Below are 17,141 nucleotides of genomic sequence, written 5' to 3'. Positions count from 1 at the left end.
TGTAATTGAATACAATTATTACACTTCAGATTGACCATTTTATAAAATAAACTTTAATGTAAGATGAATGGTTACACGAATTCCATATATATACATACCCATGATGCTTTGCAATTTGAGAATAGGCCAGGAGTACTACATGACCATAGCTATGGCTTACGTTTCTGCAGAAATAAAGTGTCTATACAGTATAGAAGTGTATTACTAATCCACTACACTCCAGTGTATTTACATTTCTATCCACATGTCATTCATATGTACGTATTTAGTGGCGAGCACAATTATGGCACGGTACTTTAAAAAAAAAAAAAAACAACATTAACAAAATAAATGAGAATAACACAGAATTCAATTCTACTCAAGGGGTTCAATCACTTTGAGTGCAACTGTATCCAGCTTTTCCTATATGATTTATAGTATACACTACATGGACAACATTTTTGAGACACTCGGGTCATTCATTCATGATTTTGTCACCATTCATTATTTTTATACTTCAACTGTACTTCCCGTGGGTGTAATGACACAGTGTCCCAATACCTTTGTCCACATGGTATATTCAGTATAAACCTACAAGATTCTATGAGTATGTGTCATTGGTTTCCAAGGCAGCATCCAATCCGCAGCGCTCACAATGGTTCCAGTGTGCATTGATGTTTCCAAGCTCACGTGAAACTAATTACAGACATCAGGCTACAGGAAAAAAAAAAAACAAAAAACAAAAAAACTGCAAATTTAAAATAAGGTCCCGGCTCAGGCTCAAGCGGAAGCATCCATTTCCCAACCTATGGAATGGGCCCCCAGTCGTCCGGTGCGGCTACAGGTACATACCGTTGATGAGGTAATCGGACTCCTCCGTGGTGAGAGGTCGCGCTTTCTTCAGCTTGTGGCGAACGAGCCTGAGCCGGCAGCCGATCATGAGCAGCAGCAGGGCGGTGATGATGAGGCCCAACGCCAGAGGAAGGATGGCGCCTTGGTGACAACACGGGAAGTTGTTTTTAGAGATGAACTCTACACGTAAGAGGTCTTACTTGGTGCTTCTCACCTGACTCCGGTACAGGATGTCCTCCCTTGACTGGTTTGGAGAGTGGGATGTCACTCTCTAATTGGCTCTGTGTTGCTTTGGGGGCAGCTTTATGATGAATAAAGTGCAAATTAGAACCAAAAAGTGTCAAAAGAAGTTTCATAATGGTTTCAAATGGTACCTATGTCAGTCTGCTTGGTGACAGGAGGAGACACAGTTGCTGGTTTAAAGGCTGGACCTGCACAACAATAACTATTACCATAATAACTATTACCATTATACCACATGGCCTATTTAAATAGTTCATACCATTCATACCTATGGACAATTTAGAGTCGCCAATTAACCTAGCATGTTTTTTGGAATGTGGGAGGAAACCGGAGTACCCAGAGAAAACCCACGCATGCACGGGGAGAACATGCAAACTCCACACAGAGATGGCCGAGGGTCGGGAAAGACAAAATAAGAAGCCAAAAAGTTACCACTTCCACCCAAATAGGAGAACTCATTCACTCATTCATTTTCTATTGCTTATCCTCACAAGGGTCGCGGGGGGTGTGAAGCCATGCAAGAACATGCAAACTCCACACAGAGATGGCCGAGAGTCGGGAAAGACAAAATAAGAAGCCAAAAAGTTACCACTTCCACACAAAATAGGAGGAGAACTCATTCACTCATTCATTTTCTATTGCTTATCCTCACGAGGGTCGCGGGGGTGTGTGGAGCCATGCAAGAACATGCAAACTCCACACAGAGATGGCCGAGGGTGGAATTGAAACCTGGTCTCCTAGCTGTGAGGTCTGCACGCTAACCACTAGACCGCTGTGCCGCCTATTTAAATAGTTATTGGGTAAAAAAAATAAATAAAGATAAAAGATAATAAACATGGTCTTACCTTTCTGTATACATTCACTGACGCAGTCTGCCTCCTGGAGGAAGTTGTTATGGTTGCCCTGGCAACCGCCGTACAGAAAGTGTTTGCATTCTCCTGCGTCCTGGTCGTAGTACCAGCGTGCAAAGGCGCCCTTACATGGTCCCACTACCGGAGCGGTGGCGCACGGGTCTACAGTGGTAGAACAGAAAATACAGTTTTGTCACTTACATTTTCATAGTGGTTAACTTCTTTTTACACTTGCGTAATACACCTCTCTTACATTATGATCTAAGACTGACTTTGCTTCGAATAAAGTGTTCCATGGGCGGAGACTAAGCAGTCCAGAGAGAAAACACAGTCGAGGGGGCAATTTCTGGGCACATCTCCGCTTCTTCCGCAGGGATCGGATGGCAGCGAGGACAGAGACGCTTTGTTCCGAGGCCCAGTGTGTGTGTGTGTGTGTGCAAGCCGTAGAGCTGCTTTCCCATGGAGAATGAAGAAGTGCTTGTGTGGCTGTGCCAGCAATTCGGAGCTCACCGCCATGACTCAATGTGGCCGCCTGCAGTGACTCCATCTGCTTCTGCGTCCACATACACTCCCACTCTCTGTATGCGACACTCTACTTAACACCATGGACGCCCGACGCATCATAAATCATACCACAAGAATGCCCTGTTTCATTAGCACTGTATCACTGTATCACATTGAACTGTTCCTAATATTTTGCTCCTGTCACAAAATTGAACATACTCTTAAATTGATAAGTCAAAACTGAAAATTACTATCATTCCTGAGACAGCTCTTGTGCAGGTGTACCTAATGAGGTGGCCATAACCTGATTGAAGTACCTGATTGAAGATTTAGTACCTTGACTGGTTGCATCTTGTCGTCCGCGGGGTTGAGGCGTAGCTTTGCTCCTCTCTTGAGAAGGTCTGTCGTTCTCAGCGGCCTTCCTGCCAACAGTGCGTGTTGCTGGAAGCTGAGAGACGGGAAGACCCTCAGTGTGGGTCACTGACTTCCTGCTGGTGTCAACTGAGGAAGATTTAGGGAAAAGTGAGCATGGAAAAGCAACATCGTTCCTTCCATATTAGGATTTATACCATAAGTATTAGTCCTGCATTTATTTTATCTACATATTTAGATTCCTTGACTATGAAAACGTTAGCATGATAGTGCCAAGTGTTCATAAAGTATAAGTGTCTAGCCATGAAAACAGATAATAATGCTACTATGCTAATATTAGCATGCTAGCAATGCTAACATTAGCATTCTGACACCTAGTATGATAGAGGTGCTTGTACTGAATATAGGTGTTAGCATATATAGCTCATTCATGAAATTCACCAAAAATGCTAGTGTGCTCATGTTAGCATGATAGTGCCAAGTGTTCATAAAGTATAAGCGTCTATCCATGAAAACAGATAATAATGCTACTATGCTAATATTAGCATGCTAGCAATGCTAACATTAGCATTCTTCATTCAACACCTACTATGATAGAGGTGCTTATACTGTATATAGGTGTACACATGAAAATAGCTAAAAATGCTAATATGCTAACATATATTGAGGGGGTTAATATACAGTATATGGTAGCATATGGCATATTCATGAAAATTGCAAAAAATGTAAGTTTGCTCATGTTAGCATGCTAACACCTAGCATGATAGTGCTAAGTGTTCATGAAGTATAAGCGTCTACCCATGAAAACAGCTAATAATGCTACTATGCTAATATTAGCATGCTAGCAATGCTAACATGATAACATTACATGCTAACACATGCTCATGTTAGCATGCTAACACCGAGCATGATTGTGTTCATAAAGTATAAGCGTCTACCCATGAAAACAGCTAATAATGCTACTATGCTAATACACTTCACGAACACTTAGCACTATCATGCTTAATACTTAGCACTATCACTATTATGAGCAAACTGACATTTTTTGCGATTTTCATGAAGATGCTACATATGCTATATTAGAATAGATCTGGATCCCCCCCAAAATATAATCAGCTCTTCCATATCCCATTTTCAACAATTCAATTAAATTTTCACCAATGTTAGTTTTCTTACAGTTTGGACAGAAATCTTCATCAGAGCGATCAGGACAGTGTTGCTTCCCGTCGCAGGCGAAGGTGATGTCGATACAGCAGCCGTCGTCGCATTTGAACTGGTAGTTGGAGCAATGTCCGGTGCACACTATCGACACACAAAAGATGCGTTACTACATTAAAAAAAACATCTTAATTATACCTTAGCTGTGTTGTTTTGGTGACGTCATCACCTTCTGCTTGGTGTTTGGGTGCCAACACGGTCACGGACACATTGTCGGAGCTCTTCTGACCAGACGTGTCGGTGACAGTCATCTGGAAAGTGTAGACGCCTTCCTGGAGACCACTGATCTTCAACAACCCTGGATGAGTCGCCTGCAACACCACTCCATTTTGTTAAAATGGCACTGAACTGGACTACTATGGCCTGTTTTTGAAAGTAGTGCATTTTTACTCAATGGTTGGGTATTTTGTTAGATCAGGGGTGAGGAAAACATTGGGCGAAGGTGGCATCAAATAGAAGGAAAATATTGTTCATACTGCAATGGAAGGTAGAAGCAGCGCAAACGTACTTTCAACTAGCCGTGTCTTGTTTTGCGGCTGCAGAACAATTTTCTTTACCGGAAAAAGGAGGCAAAACGGTTCTTTTGACGCTAAAGGTTGCCGACCCCTGCTCTATGCATACCTTCATAGTGATGTCTGCATCCCCCTTGACCAGAGTCCAATCGTAGCGACTGATACTCTGATCGTCCACACTGTCACGCCCGTCCAGAACAGCCCAATCTGTGGGCAGCTGGATCACCACATCCTGTCCGGCATCGCAGCGGGGGGGCTCGTCAACTTCTGAAAAAAAAAAATAAAATAACAGTAGCTAAAAACAATTTCAAGGATCAACTAATTATTAGAGGTCTATTACGATAGAGAATAAAAACAAATTAACATTTTAAGAATAAATTCACAAAATCGTAAATTCACAAGAAAAAAAATTTGGAATATTACTTTTGAGCTGGGTCAAAGATCACAGCTCATTTTCATAGCTGTCTCAGCCAATGTTGGCGGCGTATTAAAATAATCAGAGATTTAATGAATAAAGTCGTACATTTACGAGAATAATAGTGCTGACCCATGCTACTTGTCATAAATACAAGCTTGCCAATTTCCTTACTTCCTTAAGAATAATGCTCGATTTTCCCTTTGGCGCAAAATATTAATAGTGTATTCTCCTAAAAATATGACTTTTATTCTCGTAAATGTACACATTTTTTCTCTCGTAAATTTACATTTTTTTCTCTCGTAAATTTACAAGAAAAAAAATATAAATTTACGAGAGAAAAAAATGTAAATTTATTTCTTAAAAATTTACAGAAATTTTATTCTCGTAAATGTACAATTTTTTTTGTGGCTTAAGTGACTATAAGTGACTCAGATATTTTTACAACATTTTATTCTAGTAAATTTTGCGACATTTTATTCTTGTAAATTAAAAAAAATCTTGTAAATTTACAAGAAAAAAAAATTAATTTACGAGATTTTTTGTAATTCTTGTAAATTTTAAAAAATCTTGTAAATTTACAAGAAAACAATGTAAATTTACGAGATTTTTTTATTTACAAGAATAAAATGTCGCAAAATTTACTAGAATAAAATGTTGTAAAAATGTCAGAGAATAAAAGTCACTTATAGTCACTTAAGTCACTCGTTACTTATTATCGTTAGCGTGTCATAGCATTTGCATTTCTGCTTCTCGCTGGCAGGTCTTGTTGCCACAACCATCACTATAGCATGAATTAATGCTTTTTTTCCAGCATGTAAAGAGGAGTTCAAAACAGTCCGAGCGGTTCTCTCATATCGCGATATCGCAGGTCCTTTCTTCATGCAGCTGTCAAGCTGTACAACCAGCACCGCTCCCAATAGACTTCTACACCACTATGTACATCTGTGCAATATTTGCTTTTATAGTATATAGTTACTCCAGACCCCATTCACTGTGCATTATCTGATCAACCTCCATGTGCAATATTAAGGGCTCTAAATGCAATATACTAAGTTCTATGTGAAGTATTTCCATAATGCCTCATATTAACTCTCTAACAAGATCTCAGTGTATAGACTGGTCATATACAGTGAAGAAAATAAGTATTTGAACACCCTGCTATTTTGCTATTTCTCCCACTTAGAAATCATGGAGGGGTCTGAAATTTTCATCGTAGGTGCATGTCCACTGTGAGAGAGATAAACTAAAAAGAAAAATCCAGAAATCACAATGCATGATTTTTTAACAATTTATTTGTGTGATACAGCTGCAAATAAGTATTTGAACACCTGTGTATCATCTAGAATTCTGACCCTGAAAGACCTGTTAGTCTGCCCATTAGAAGTCCACCTGCACTCCATGTATCATCCTGAATCAGATGCACCTGTTTGAGGTCGTTAGCTGCATAAAGACACCTGTCCACCCCATACAATCAGTAAGACTTTAACTTGTAACATGGCGAAGACCAAAGAGCTGTCCAAAGACACCAGAGACAAAATTGTACACCTCCACAAGGCTGGAAAGGGCTACGGAGCAATTACCAAGCAGCTTGGTGAAAAAAGGTCCACTGTTGGAGCTATCATTAGAAAATGGAAGAAGCTAAACATGACGGTCAATCTCAATCGGAGTGGAGCCCCATGCAAGATATCACCTCGTGGGGTCTCAATGATTCTAAGAAAGGTGAGGAATCAGCCCAGAACTACACGACAGGACTTGGTCAATGACCTGAAAAGAGCTGGGACCACCGTTTCCAAGGTTACTGTAGGTAATACACTAAGACGTCATGATGTGAAATCATGCATGGCACGAAAGGTTCCCCTGCTTAAACCAGCACATGTCAAGGCCCGTCTTAAGTTTGCATATGACCATTTGGATGATACAGAGGAGTCATGGGAGAAAGTTTTATGGTCAGATGAGACCAAAATAGAACTTTTTGGTCATAATTCCAATAAGCGTGTTTGGAGGAAGAAGAATGAAGAGTACAATCCGAAGAACACCATCCCTACTGTGAAGCATGGGGGTGGTAGCATCATGCTTTGGGGGTGTTTTTCTGCACATGGGACAGGACGAGTGCACTGCATTAAAGAGAGGATGACTGGGGCCGTGTATTGTGAGATTTTGGGGAACAACCTCCTTCCCTCTGTCAGAGCATTGAAGATGGGTCGTGGCTGGGTCTTCCAACACGACAACGACCCGAAGCACACAGCCAGGAAAACCAAGGAGTGGCTCCGTAAGAAGCATATCAAGGTTCTAGCATGGCCCAGCCAGTCTCCAGACCTGAACCCAATCGAAAATCTTTGGAGGGAGCTCAAACTCCGTGTTTCTCAGCGACAGCCCAGAAACCTGACTGATCTAGAGAAGATCTGTGTGGAGGAGTGGGCCAAGATCCCTCCTGCAGTGTGTGCAAACCTGGTGAAAAACTACAGGAAACGTTTGACCTCTGTAATAGCAAACAAAGGCTACTGTACCAAATATTAACATTCATTTTCTCAGGTGTTCAAATACTTATTTGCAGCTGTATCACACAAATAAATTGTTAAAAAATCATGCATTGTGATTTCTGGATTTTTCTTTTTAGTTTATCTCTCTCACAGTGGACATGCACCTACGATGAAAATTTCAGACCCCTCCATGATTTCTAAGTGGGAGAAATAGCAAAATAGCAGGGTGTTCAAATACTTATTTTCTTCACTGTATCTCATCTCGTTTCATATTATCTACATACTGTATTGTATATAACTCTGGGAAAAACTGTTGATTTTGTTAATACTTGGGTTGTTGATATTGTTTGTTTTTCTATATTGTGTATTTTGTACTGCTTAACTGATTCTGTACTCTTGCTGCTGTGCAATGCAAATTTCCCCACTGAGGGACGAATAAAGGCATATCTTAATCTTAATCATCCCGCTGTAAAATATAATTGATGATATCACCCCCCCTCCCCAACCATAGCCAAATCAGTATTCCATTCATTCATTCATTTTCTACCGCTTTTTCCTCACGAGGGTCGCGGGGGGTGCTGGAGCCTATCCCAGCTGTCTTCGGGCGAGAGGCGAGGTACACTGGGACTGGGACCCTGGACTGATGGCCAGCCAATCACAGGGCACATATAGACAAACAACCATTCACACTCACATTCATACCTATGGACAATTTGGAGTGGCCAATTAACCTAGCATGTTTTTTGGAATTTGGGAGGAAACCGGAGTACCCGGAGAAAACCCACACATGCACGGGGAGAACATGCAAACTCCACACAGAGATGCCCGAGGGTGGAATTGAACCCTGGTCTCCTAGCTGTGAGATCTGCGCGCTAACCACTAGACCGCCGTATTTATTCAGTATTTATTCAATTAAAACACCACTAAAGATAATTGCAGTGTGAGACCTGTGTGAGGTGCCCTTCACATCACATACACATAAAATGAGTTGCATTACGTAACCCACTGTACGGGTGTATTGTGTACTTAGAGTATGATGTAAGAGTAAATATACGATGGAAAGAGAACTGGTTTCGTAAGTAGCTCTGGGATAATGTCGTCTAATTAGAATAAATTCATGGCCGTATAGTCACTTTATTAGTACTAAAATCAACATCACCACCATTTAACGACGAGGTGTCTTACCTTGTGTATCATCCACATCCCCACGCCTCCGCTCCGAGCCTCCGGGGGATTCAGGCAGGAGTTGCCCCAGCGTGGCGTTAGCAGGGCGCCTATGGGAGGTGAAGCCCGGCTGCGGTGCAAAGGAGCAGACATTTTGGCTCCTGTACGTGCAGTTAAACAGGTAGCAGTTGAGACTCTCCCCGGGCTGCCTCGGCTCCTCCTGGACTACCGCCAAGGTGCAGTGGGGCTGGGAGCAGCAGGCGTGAACACAATCCCTCCAGGTGTACACGCTGTCCGGCGCCATTAGGAAAGTGGCCCCCTGTTCGATGGAGGCCTTGGCTCGGATGATGCTCTCCCGGGTTGAGGTGAAGTCGCTCACGCAGGAGTCGGCTACCTCGCCGGGCCTGTACGTTTGGTCCTGCTGGAGCTGCTTGCGGAACTCCTCCAGGAGCTCCTCCACTCCGGATATTTTGGATTTTAAGTCCGATATCGCGGATGTCCGAGTGTGGCTAAGCGAAAGGAAGCTAAACAGAATCAGCAGGGGCAGCGGTGAGCGGTGATGCTGCATGGCAGCCATGCTGTTTCCTCACTACTCAACACTCCTTGTTTGTCCTGATGATGATGATGATGATGGTGACGATGATGATGATGATGCTGGGAGGCACATCAGGATGATCACAACCTAGTGAGGGCGAAACAAAAGACTACATGCAGTCGTGTCTGATCCTAGGAGGGAGGGGGGACGTGGTTAAACAGTGACGATGCTAGAAATCTGCTGTTGTCATGGTGAGGAGGAGACGACTGACGTCACTCCATTGGGGGCGTGGACACAGCATTAGGCACACTTGCTGATAGGCGTCATCATCACAAAAGATAGAGTATTGTCTACATCTGTTAGAAAGCCCATAATTTACATTGCATTATATGTTCAGCTTAGAGTGCAGTGTTAGTTCTCAGGCAGTATTCAAGATTACATTCTGTTACTTAGTATACAGAAAACGCATTGATATTAATTTCATAAACACTGTGACTGTTAGAAAGCCCATAATTTACATTTACAGTGTCGTTTGTCCTACGGTGTTCAGCGGTCAGTAAAGGCACCACAGTGCGGGACGTTTTTTTTCGGTTGAACAATATATAGATCTCTGAGCCTTATTGCGCCTCATACATCATATATCACCAGGTTGATGCTGTGCGTGAATGCATAAAGGTGAGTTTTTTTGGCTTATTGTGGGAGCTGTGGAGTAGTTTGGGCACCCTTTTTCACAAAGTTAGGCTCCCTTTTCATCGGTGCTAATATCAGTATTTAAGCTAACTATGACTAACGGTTGGTTATTCGAGTGAGTGGCAGTTTGCTTGGTTTCTTTGTTGAATTTCTGTATTCTATACCTTTGACCGCTCGAAACTAGTGCATCCTTGGAGACGATCTCACAACCCGAGAAGCCTCTCCGCTACAACAAAGTTGTTTTCCAACCTTTTTTGAGCCACGGCACGTCTTGCGGCACACCTCTAACTAAAAACTTTACAAAATGTCACCACCACCTGCACGTGCATCACTGAGTCTATTAGAGGAACCAGGCATTTCGCCACGTGTTGCCACACGGACGAATATTACATTGCTCTCTCCCTTTCTCTTTGTTAATAATCAATAACAAAGCCATGGTAGTATACCAATGAAAGTTATCCACATCATGAAAACTTTCACTTTCATAATTAAAACCTTTATTTTAACAATATATCATATGGCGCACATTTTGAATCATCTTAAATATGAAACAACATGGACACGCAGCTTCTTGATTTGGCCTGTTTCGGACAGTGTGGTTTGCAATAAAACTCTTGTACGAATGTAAGTATAAAAATCTTTCAATATTCCTTCCAACAAACAGCATGTTAAATCATACAATTAAAGGTGAAAAATAAAATCAGTGTAAAAATGCTGAAAACAATGTGATAAGTCGTGAATTAGCATTATGCTATGATTTCACCTTAGAAAAATCCGACAATAGCACATAAGCACAGCCAATCCATATGGAAAATCTGCAACAAGGGTAATAATATTAAGTACGTGTACGTAGTTCACATATCTTGAAGGGTAATACACAATATTTACATGTTTGTGAAATGTGAATAAAAGCAATTTAAATTAGTTGCAGTAATGTTTACAAAAACAACAGGGCATGCAATGCATTGACATCCTTCAGATTCCCATAGCAATTCATAATAAATAAAAATAGATGGGATGCAATAAAAAATAGGAATAAAAATGAAATCTTTTGCAGTATTTTTGTATCTCAGGCTACAAGCAGTCAGTCTTTAGATATTGTAAACATTTCATCATGTGAAGACGGGAACAACTCTTTTGCTGAACATTACACGGTTGGTTACCGAAGAAAACTACCAGTAAAAGTCGTTGATGTCCGTAAGACGCATCAACGCTATAGTGGCACATGACAAAGTGACATTTTCAAAACCATCACGACACACACATGACCAAGAAAATAGGTTAGCACAGCTGGGAAGCTGTTGCCGTGCTGCAAACACAGGTTGTTCTAATAAATACTGAGGTATTATTGAGGGGAATACTGAGGTGTCCTGGCTTCTCAAGTGTGGTGGTCGCCACTTAAGGCCTCAGGTGGGCTTGTGTCGGTGGTCTGTGATGGCCTTCCAAAGTTTACACAAGATTCCGCCTCTGTACAGGACACAGCCAATGAAAAAATAAAGAAAATGTCAATAATAAGCTCCAGGGTCAAACTGACACATGGTTGAATATTTATTCCTTTTAAAGTTGATAATACCGTTTAAATATGTGTTTAAGAAAGCTGAATCCTACTGTGTTCAGTGTTTACATTTCAATAAATATTTGTTTAAACATGAGACCTGTAATATTTGTTATCATTGTCATTTTTTCATGTAAATTGAGGAATCAAAAGCAGTATCGGCCACAAATATCGGCCCAAGCAAAATCAGCCATCGGCTGAGGGTGATGGAAAAAAAATCAGTATCGGCATCGGCCCCCAAAAAACTATCCCTAGTCAAAAGTGACGGGTAGCGTGATGGTGCAGGTGATCCGATATGAATACACCTGGTTGAGTGTGTGTATTTATCACAGAGGTTGGTACCCCAGCAGAACCATTTTTAAGGTATTGTGTTGCATTACCTCAGTTTTAGACTCTTCAGATCATCTCTTGTGACATCATGGAGGATGTCGTTCAATGTATACTCCTCACTGAGTATCTAAAGAAACCATGTACAGTATAAGGATTTACAACTCAGGATCTAATCTTTCAAAAGGTAACAACAGATCCCCTTACCGCGTCTACGGCATCCTGGTCTGCGCCATAAAGCCTCAGCCAGCTGCTCAGCTCCGTGTCTTCCCTTTTTTTGGCAGGTTGATCCATTGGTCCTTCTGGATCGCATGCGGTCTCTGTAGAAAAGACGACAGAAGTAGGATATGAGATGAGACGTGAGACATGCTTATTACACCAACAGGAAGTGATGGTTGCTGCTAAAATAGCTTCCAGGTGTGTCTCAGTCCTTGTGTACCTGACTGGGATCTCAGCCGCAGGAGTCTGATCTCCTGCTCTCGCTCCTCCAGAACTTGTTGAAGAATGGCCTGGTACTCCCGTTCCTTCTCCAAAAGCTGCTCCAGCAACCTGGCGTCATACAACACAGATGTATTTCAGCGTATATAAATAAGCTTATATAAAGTGTCCATTCATGCCTAAAAGCACCTGTTGGTCTCCAGCTTCATTCTGCCCAGCTCCATGCTCACAGAGTGCTGCATATTATGGGACTCGTGCGACACGGTGGAACTGAGCGTGCTGACTCCCGATGTGGCCACGGTGTCGTCGTGAGTAACGGCGGGCGGCGGGCGGCTCTGGTGGACCGAGTTTCTTCTCTCAGGCTCAGCATCGTCGTCGGCGTCGTCCTGGTCGGCTGCGTCGCTCTCTGAGGCCAGACTGAAGTGAGGCCTCAGCTCTAAACACACGCAGACGAGAAACCAAAACAGGCATGTCTACTATTAACCAAAACAATTGGCTCTTCATTCGGTCTTTACAAAAAGAACAATATTCCACTAGCTTTGGGCAGCATTCAGAGCATTCATAAACTCTTTTGGCGCAAAGAATAAATATTCTGGCGATGGGTTACTTTGTTTTGTTTATACTGGCCTCTAGTGGCCAAGCGTGGATCTACAGCAGTTTAAGGTGCTGTTTTACTGGTGTTTCTGACTCACATTGCTTCTATGTTATTGTGACGAGAACAACCATTTTCTACATTCTTACGAAGATGACACATAGGAAAGTAAAATATTTAATGTACAGTGTGAGAAATTCACAATTCTCACCAAAAAAACAGCCATTATGTGCAGACAGCTCATCCCAATTATTTCATTCATTCATTCATTCATTCATTCATTTTCTACTGCTACCCTGGACTGGTGGCCAGCCAATCACAAGGCACATATAGACAACCAACCATTCACACTCACATTCATACCTATGGACAATCGCCAATTAGCCTAGCATGTTTTTGGAATGTGGGAGGAAACCGGAGTACCCGGAGAAAACCCACGCATGCACGGGGAGAACATGCAAACTCCACACAGAGTAGGCTGAGGGTGGAATTGAACTTGGGTCTCCTAGCTGTGAGGCCTGCGTGTCAACCACTCTTCACTGTGCAGCCCCTATTATTGTTATTATTATTATTAGGAGTAGTAGTATTCACTACTACTATTACTGCTGCTACTAACACTAATCTAACTTTATTATAATTACAATAAATCTAGAAAATATTACAAACTAATAATTTAAATCAACATTCATTATTACAATTATTGTAATACTTAACAATTAATACTACTACTACTAATGCTAACAACAGCTAACAGCTAACAACATTTCAGTTTAATTCCCGGAGAAAACCCACACATGCATGAGGAGAACATGCAAACTCCACACAGAGATGGCCGAGGGTGGAATCGAACTCGGGTAAGTCAGTCATTACTTATGAATATATATACCCACATAATAATCCAACCTACTGTATTGTGAACCACACTGGAAATGGTCAGAGGCCAACTTCAACTTGTATTAGGAAGTGCTCACACTTTTATTTGCTAATAGTAGCTTAGCAAAAACGCAACCACAAGCACAAAAGACCAGAGGGTCATCAACTCGAACCACTATCTCACACACGGTGCGATCAGCACCAACACAAGCGAGCTGGGAAGCCCATGTTCACAATTCCTCTGTACAAGTAGTTTGTACTTATACTAGATTATTTAAAAGTGCTGAAGCATTTCATTTTCAATTGTATTCATATTAATTTGATAGCACGAGGAGCTGAAGTATTGATATTTCAGTATCGGTCCACATATCACGAGTTTGTATAATTTAATATAAAATGTATAATGATATACTATAATGTATGGGATGGCATATAAATAATTTTATAAAACAAAGCGAGCCTTTCTTCTTATTTCTCTCCACCTTTTAGCCCCTCTCCAAAAGCTACATCCAGCTGTAAGTAGCGTTCAAGATGCCCACATTGTAGGTAAAATTGACTCTAGCTGCAGTTACAGAAGAATTTGAAAATAACAGACCTGGCACCAGTATTGTGATGGCGGTCTGTACTGCTTTGCGGAGGATGTTGTCCAGCGCAAACATCCAATGAGGCTTGATGTTGTGGTTTCGCAACACTTTGTTCACCTGAAATATCAAAACAAATATGTATCAATTGAGGTTTTAGAAAATAACTCTTTTACACCAGTAGGTGGCAACAGAGAACCACCTTCTTGCAGGATTACACAACGTCTTCCTATTCTACATAAAAAGAATGCTTATGTCATTTCCCTGGAAGTGCTACTTTTATAAACGCACACTGACGTTTTTTTTTCTCAAGATGTGCCATTATTAGTGACAGATTACCCTTTTAAAAGGCTATTTTGCCGTTATGTCAGGCCGATTTCAAAGCTGAAACATGGCAGGTGGCAGCCTGAGGGTGTAAAATGGCAATTAGCCTGAAGTGTTTAAAACGGCTGGTTAAAGAGAAGCACCTACAAATGTGGCCAAGTGGAGCCGGGAGTAATTTATGGACCCTCCATATGATACTTACAGCATCCTGGAAGCCGAACAGTACGACCTGGAGCTGGCTTATGGCCGTGCTGTCAAAATCCAGCTCGAGCTTGAGTTGAGACAACGTGCGGGCGATGATTTTCCTGTCAGCCATGCGGACGAAATCGGCCAGGCTGACCACCAGAGTGGAGATGTGCTGAGGCTTCAGCTTCATTTCCTCTGATCCCTGGAGGTTCAGTGATAGAAAACGAAGCGCGGAGATTGAGTTTTCAGTGCAGCTCACTGCCTGGGCCTTGTCTTCATAACAAACCTGTGTGAGAGCCTCCATCAGGTTGGCCACCACCTTATCCAGGTCCTCTGTGAGGATGTGGTGTAGGGTGGCTCGCCTCTCACTGTCCTTCTTCAGCATAAAGAAGCCTGAATCCTTCTCTTCGGGTGATGGAGGGGCACTGTGGTCCTCAAAGTTCTCAACTGGGATACTGAAAAAAAGAAATATTTTCATAGAAAATCTGTTTACAACCTTCTAGGTTTGGTTTTTAATGTTATTAGAGCCCTTTAGACATAGAATAACACCCCTATAGTCACCTTTGCACTCCTATTAGCCAATATTGTACATATAATTAGAGAAAATATGCAACTTAAGACATAAATAAGACTTGTGCTCGTCTGTGTTTCAATACATGTTTTCCGGACATGTCGACAGGAAGTGACATCAGAGTTGAGTTTGCTGGAGTACGGCCACAAAAGTATCCTGTGTTATTACTATGATTATTATTCTAGTTATTATTGCGCCCCTTTGTGAGATAATTCAAACCTGCAATAATTGTTGCTGACAGCGATCAAGTCTGGTGTTACTAGTGACACTAGTGCTTAATATAGTCACAAAAACATAGAAAAGGTTTAATATGCATATTTTTGACTACTAATAGGCTGTAGTCAACAGTGGTCATTAAAATAAACATGATTGTAGTTTTCTTCAATGGTAACTTAAATAAAAAGTGAGCTGCAGGGGGGTAAAAAAAAAGAGTGCTGCAGCTGTGAATCCAGTAGAGGTCGCTGTCTCACAAGTCAATTCACTCAACATTTTCCAGCAAGAAGATGCTTAACAAGCTGTGATGTTGTATAGCTGTACTGGAATATAAAATGCGTTGACTAACTCATTGAGACATATTATAGGGTTTAGATGACCCTAATAATAATAATAATAATACATTTTATTTGTATAGCGCTTTTCAAAATACTCAAAGACACTTTACAGAAGAATGGAGTTGAATAAAGCAAGTAAACAGAGTAGAGGATAAGCAGCATATTACCAAAAATATTAATTATTATTAATAATAAATTAATTATTCAGGCTTTTATGAGTGTACCATAAAAGTTGTTCACCAAAAACATTCAAACTGAATAATTGAAATTACCGTTTTTTTTCTGGACTATACGTAAGTCGCACAAGGCCAAAAATGCATAATTAGGTAGAAAAATATATTAGTCGCACTGGAGTATAAGTCGCATTTTTTGCGGGTAATTTATTTGACAAACTACGTGACCAAAACAGACATGACGTCATCTTGGAAGGCAAGTTCTAACCAGAATATAAGAATAGAGAACAGACTGAATAGGTGTAAGATATGCTAACACAATGCTTATTCAGCTACACGAATAATAAACATGAACACAAAAGGTGTCCAGTGCTTATGTAACATAAACAGTTTTTTCATTAATAAGTCGCTCTGGAGTATAAGTCGCAGGGACAGCCAACCTATGAAAAAAAGTGTGACTTATAGTCCGCAAAATACGGTAGATGGCGACCAACTACAATTTACCTGAGGAAAAGGGACCTGGGCCCCTTGACGTCACGTTCACTGTAGCACTTGATGCTGGGCTTGAAGATGAAGGGGTTGGTGTTGAGGTCGTTGTCAGGGGAGACGGAGCCATACTCGCTGCTGCTGCTGGTGTCCTCCACCACCACCGGCACCGGCAGGCTGATGCTGCGGAGGTACTCTGAAGGACAAAGTAAGACGTGAGGGAAATGAAAACTAAAGACCTAAAGCAACAATATGTTGTTTTGCCGGGGGTCAGTCATAGACTTTCTAATAACATGGACCAAATGAGGGGAAACACATTTATAATTTAGATTGGATTATTGATTACAGCAGGGGTATCCACACTGAAAAATGAAAGGATGATATTAAGTAGATGTGCTATAAAGTTATATATAAAAACTGCATCTCAGCTTACCTTTACCCCCCAATTTTGCTGTTTTTTTAGTTTTGAGAAATTTTAACTTGTTAAATAATCTTCGTAAATTTTCTTCTCATATTATGACTTTTTTGCCGTATTTTGAATGTATTCCCATAATATTTTCCCCAAGGTAATTAGAAACAATACAACATTTGTTGTTGTTTGTCATAATATTAAGACTTACATTTTTTTAAATTACATTATTTAAATTACATAATCTCTCATAAAAT

General features: G+C 41.2%; 2 protein-coding genes across 2 annotated transcripts in view; both read right to left on the bottom strand.

Moving 5' to 3' along the window:
• Positions 1-30: 30 nt before the first annotated feature.
• lrp11 (low density lipoprotein receptor-related protein 11) lies at positions 31-9,589 on the bottom strand. Its single transcript, XM_058056877.2, has 9 exons — positions 8,615-9,589; positions 4,641-4,798; positions 4,189-4,330; positions 3,978-4,103; positions 2,766-2,930; positions 1,920-2,087; positions 1,206-1,262; positions 1,046-1,132; positions 31-972 (listed from the first exon to the last, which is right to left on the bottom strand). Exons 1-9 carry the CDS (start codon positions 9,168-9,170, stop codon positions 818-820), a joined length of 1,614 nt encoding a protein of 537 aa, XP_057912860.2. The 5' UTR covers positions 9,171-9,589; the 3' UTR covers positions 31-817.
• A 694-nt stretch (positions 9,590-10,283) lies between these two features.
• Positions 10,284-17,141, bottom strand: part of map3k5 (mitogen-activated protein kinase kinase kinase 5) — a 50,073-nt gene continuing 43,215 nt past the window's right edge. Inside the window, exons 22-30 of the mRNA XM_058056869.2 lie at positions 16,494-16,671; positions 14,981-15,149; positions 14,711-14,896; positions 14,199-14,304; positions 12,328-12,574; positions 12,140-12,249; positions 11,908-12,020; positions 11,754-11,830; positions 10,284-11,285 (exon numbers count right to left, since the gene is read on the bottom strand). Coding sequence (XP_057912852.2) covers positions 11,225-11,285; positions 11,754-11,830; positions 11,908-12,020; positions 12,140-12,249; positions 12,328-12,574; positions 14,199-14,304; positions 14,711-14,896; positions 14,981-15,149; positions 16,494-16,671 — 1,247 coding nt within the window. The 3' untranslated portion in view covers positions 10,284-11,224. The remainder of the gene's footprint in view (positions 11,286-11,753; positions 11,831-11,907; positions 12,021-12,139; positions 12,250-12,327; positions 12,575-14,198; positions 14,305-14,710; positions 14,897-14,980; positions 15,150-16,493; positions 16,672-17,141) is intronic.

The sequence above is a fragment of the Doryrhamphus excisus genome, linkage group LG19, assembly GCF_037039965.1.
Source record: "Doryrhamphus excisus strain RoL-2023G ecotype Guam linkage group LG19, RoL_Dexc_Guam_v1.1, whole genome shotgun sequence".
NCBI lineage: Eukaryota > Metazoa > Chordata > Actinopteri > Syngnathiformes > Syngnathidae > Doryrhamphus > Doryrhamphus excisus.
The sequence above is the reverse complement of the archived record's forward strand: the minus strand, read 5'-3'. Positions and strand labels throughout refer to the sequence as shown.

Bases quoted from the DNA above. Each gene is read 5' to 3' on its own strand.
- lrp11 (XM_058056877.2), bottom strand. From the start codon at position 9,170: ATGGCTGCCATGCAGCATCACCGCTCACCGCTGCCCCTGCTGATTCTG. The intron at 4,331-4,640 runs GTATGCATAGAG...GTGGTGTTGCAG, and splicing joins ATGCAGACATCACTATGAAG to GCGACTCATCCAGGGTTGTT. The intron at 1,263-1,919 runs GTAAGACCATGT...ATTGTTGTGCAG, and splicing joins CAGTGAATGTATACAGAAAG to GTCCAGCCTTTAAACCAGCA.